The sequence below is a fragment of the Phycodurus eques genome, chromosome 1 (genome assembly GCF_024500275.1).
Source record: "Phycodurus eques isolate BA_2022a chromosome 1, UOR_Pequ_1.1, whole genome shotgun sequence".
Lineage (NCBI taxonomy): Eukaryota > Metazoa > Chordata > Actinopteri > Syngnathiformes > Syngnathidae > Phycodurus > Phycodurus eques.
In genome coordinates this window covers 34,237,136-34,241,565 of record NC_084525.1, presented here as the reverse complement: position 1 = coordinate 34,241,565, position 4,430 = coordinate 34,237,136, and the positions used below count along the sequence as shown (strand labels likewise).

Here is a 4,430-nt window from a genome sequence, read left to right as displayed (position 1 = left end):
CAGCGCCTTCATTCCTTTTGTGCATTTTTATAGGTGTTGGGTGAGATAGATCCAACAGGTGGCATCGAAATGAACAATGAATGTCCCACAACTTTTTTAGTTTTGAGTGAGTCAAGAGCAAAGAGAAAATGTCTGACATGTGATTCATGTGAAATAAAATTAAAACAACAAATCGCTGCATCAATAGATACTCTGACATTGAGGATGCTATTGCAACAGAAAGCTCATTAAATCTGATCTTTAGGCCTGACTAAAATACGGTGCCCACAGGACTTCAGCTAAAGACGCAGACCAGTTCTATTGATGTCAGAAAATATCTTTATTCTGCTCTTAAACAACCAGGTTTTCAGTTGGAGGAAGTCACGTAGCAGGAACTTAAATTGTATTTTGATACCATTTAAAATCAGTCAGAATTGAGTGCAAGTGTTGAGGGAAAAAAAAGCACCCTGGCAAACAGATTCCAAAATATCAGTAATTGAAATACAGATTTGAGCTAAGCTTGACAAATTCTGATGCAAAGACAAATATATTTTTAATACAATCAAGCAGTCTTATCACATTTTTGGCAAGGCTTTCTGTTGTCCAAGTCAAATTTCCACAAGTGTGAAAGCACACAAATTACTGAAAGATAACTTTCAGTCTAAGAATGTGTGAGTTTAGCATTAACAACAGCCTCCAAAGGGAAACACAAAACTTGCAATCCTTCAGTGCAAAAACATCTTATAGCATGATAACATGATATAATAAAACAAAAAGGTGTAAAGAACAGTATTCAGTTCATTTAAATTATTAGGACTGTACATATATATATATATATATATATATATATATTCTGTAAAGAAATTAAACAAACCTAGGAGCGTCATTTTAATGCTGTCACTATCATGCATTTTACTTTCTAGTTAAATTCACAGTTTTTCAATTGATGCTGTAATTTTATTGTTAGGTCGTTTAACTTGCTTAACCACATCAGGTACAGGTGCAAAATTCAGTGAGATCCAATACATCAACAATTCTACCTCGACAAAGATCATGATCCTCATCTTTGACACTGGGGGGAAAAATAGTATTCCTTTAAAAATATACCTATCCTTGTGGTTGTGGTTTGCAGTGGTGCAGACCCGTGCTGCATCAAGCTGAGAGTTGTTTCTAATACATGGATGCTGGGACTGTTCACGAACTGAAGCAGACATCGTGAACTGAAGCAATCCAAGTATGTAAATGTCCCTAAACAGATTTGCTCGTTAACAACGGTGTTCATGAACCAAGGTTCCACTGTATCTGGCTGCTCTGAAGTACCGAAATAAGGTCACCGTAACATTGGAAACACCTCTCAGAATGACTCAGTGCCGTTGCACCACATTTCATACTACAACCACAGTTTTAAAATTATGTACACTATATTGCCAAAAGTATTCACGCAACTGCCTTTTTGCTCATTCTTCCAGGACCATATTTGTGAGGTCACACACTGATGTTGGAAGGCTGGCTCACTGTTCACTCAAAACCAACCCAAAGGTGTTCTATCGGGTTGAGGGCAGGACTCTGTGCAGGCCAGTCAAGTTCATCCATACCAATTCCAACATGATGTTCATCAGTGCACAAATCAAGGATCATAAAGACATGGATGATAGTTTGATGTGGATGAACTTGACTCGTAACCACAATTCTGATATCGACCCTACAAAACACTTTTGGATGAATGAGAACACAGACTGAGGAGCCAGGCCTTCTCGTCCAACAACAGTCTGCAACCTCACAAATGCCCTTCTGGAAAAATGGTCATAAATTCCCATAAAACACACTCCTAAACTTTGTGGAAAACCTTTCGAGAAAGATGTAAGATGATATAATTGCAGAGGGTGGACCAATGTCATAATTAAACCCTACGGATTAAGAACGGGCTGCACCTAAATTCATATCTTGAGCGAATACTTTTGGCAATCTAGTGTATCTGATAGCGTTATCATATTTCCAAAGGCAGAATGTTTTTTTGTTTTTTTTTATTGTGCAGGTGTACCTATGCAATTGTTAGTTTTTAATAGCACCAGTCCAATATTAGGCAAAGCCATTTATAATTAAAAATAAAAAATAAAATAAAATAAAACACTGAAACTGCACATTTAACATTCCAACAGCCAGACATGATTTCAGAGCATCTGTCTGCCAAATATAAATTATGACAATGTCATTGATGAACTTAATTGTAATTTAAGTGAGGCTTTCAGCACTTGGACCCAGTAGCCTCTCCTAGGCTGTGTTCACACTGTAGTCCCGTATGCTTGTCTAGACCAAAGTTTGGGGGGGTCGGACACATGGTGCGCACATTTGTACCACTTCATGTACTGTTCACACAGGCATCTTCCCCCTCATCAAACCAAACCCTGTGCAGTAAAAAAGGATTTACATTAGGTTGTGAACCAAATGGACTTTGTGGCTGCAATGTAACAAAACGCAGATTTTCGAAACAAAAATTCAGTTTGCTCGGTTGAATGAATTTTTTATTTTATACTTTGTTTTTTTTTACCAGCTGAAATGTCACGAAAAGCTTCTAAAATGTATTTTTACATAGCACCGTTGTAATGGGAAATGTGAACACAGCCTCAAGGTTATCATAAAACAATTCAACTTTTGCAGGACTTCAGGGTGACAGTCTCTAAACGGAATGGTGGTCTGTATAAGACAAATGTACAGTGACTGTGGTCATAGCATTTTTGCTAAACACCAGCTCCTTACAGATGATCAATTTGACTGAAATTCTTTTAAGAGTTGGGCCTTAAGTTATAAGAACTATTCATGTATTACCCACATTTGGGTCTAAACTAGAGGGATTTGACTCCATGTCGACGTCCTCCAACTTCTCAGTTGTTAGTTCATCCTTAGCTTTATGGGTGCTCCCGTTTTCATGCAACCCTTTTCTCTCGTTGTCTGGCAGTTGAGTAAAATCAGTCTTTGGGATCTTTTCTTCCCTCCCTGATGACAGGCAATGTGAGTGCTTTGAAGTCTTAAGGGGTGTTTGAGCAGGTGAGATTCTTTGGCCAGGGGTTGTGTCAGCGCCAGCCTTTCCCTCCGCCTCTCCGGCACTATCGTCTGCAGTGGAGCCACTGCTCTGCATTACAGAGTTATCTTCTCGCTTCTTCTTCGGTGGCTTCTCTGTGTTCATGTCTTCATCCGTTTGCATAACACTGTCTGGTTCCTGAATGGCATCCAGTGAGCTGTTTGTAAGTTTGAACTTGATGTCGGCACTGGGCTCAGTTTTGACAGTCACAGTGTCAGGAGTCGGCGACTGATCCATTTCATCAATGTCATCAATTGAGTCATTGCTGTTCCCTAAACTGCTGTTATTGGACTCAGAATTACCATTTCCAGCTGTCGTTTCATCTGCTTTAGGGTGAGGGAACATCTCAGGCTGTTTGATTTTGTCACTATTTCTTTCAGTTTGTTTCTGAGCCATGCTAGCATTATCCAGTTCCTCCTCTTTGAGGTGAACCCCTTTTTCTCCATCTTTGCTTTTAGCCCTTGAGTAGATGTCATCCTTACCGTCTCCATTTCCAACCGCTTCAGATCGTTTCTCTGCCTTCCTGAATTGTTTCTGAATCTTTCTGGGACACCACACAAATTTATCCTTTGGCTCAAAGTGAACAAAGGCAAAGCGCACCAGCTCTTGGCGCTTTTGCTTATCCAGAACGGCGAACAGAAAATAGTCAAGTACGCTTCGTTTAACACTGCTGAGGTTCTTCTTCACCAAAGTTTCTTCAAGGAAGAAGTGCACAAGCGGGGCCTGATAGTGCTCGAAGCCCAGCTCCCCCAGGCTCTTCAGGATGCGTGTTATGCGCAGATTGTTGTGCATGTTCCTATTGGAAATGAAACAGTTGAAACTTAAATGACCCCCCCCAGAGTTCGTATGAGGCCAGTTACTGAAATTAGAATATGAGAAAGTTTACCGCTCAAGGTTGCCAAAGCGCTCTTTCCAATTCTCTGCTCGAGTCACCTCACCAATCTCTTTGTTAACCAGGCGGATGCCGTAGAAGCCCAACATGAGTTCATATGACTCCACTAGTCTCCTTTTGGCATCCTCGTTTCTCTTAAAGGCCTGAGGAGCACACAAATCAAAGCAAAAGTGCTGTGGGATTCATTTAACCATCAACTATGAGACACTCACCTCAATCTCCTTCTTGGTGAGTTCAGAAGCCATGTAGTTGACCCCTGGTTCACGGAGAGGGAACAGCCTGATGAAAGCAGAAAGAACATAACACTATACAGTGCTCAACATAGATGAATACACCCAAAACTCAAGGCCCAGGGTCTGCATCCAGCCTGCCCAAACCTTTTTTACATGGCCCAGTAAAGCACAAAGTGTGTCTACTTTATGTTTCTTGCTAAATGCATTTGTTCTTTCATTTGGGCACAATTGGGAAAAGATCTGCAAA

General features: G+C 40.4%; 1 protein-coding gene across 1 annotated transcript in view; it reads right to left on the bottom strand.

The window, feature by feature from the left end:
• Positions 1-313: 313 nt before the first annotated feature.
• ogfr (opioid growth factor receptor) overlaps positions 314-4,430 on the bottom strand; it is an 11,649-nt gene continuing 7,532 nt past the window's right edge. Inside the window, exons 5-7 of the mRNA XM_061689219.1 lie at positions 4,163-4,229; positions 3,945-4,093; positions 314-3,854 (exon numbers count right to left, since the gene is read on the bottom strand). Coding sequence (XP_061545203.1) covers positions 2,795-3,854; positions 3,945-4,093; positions 4,163-4,229 — 1,276 coding nt within the window. The 3' untranslated portion in view covers positions 314-2,794. The remainder of the gene's footprint in view (positions 3,855-3,944; positions 4,094-4,162; positions 4,230-4,430) is intronic.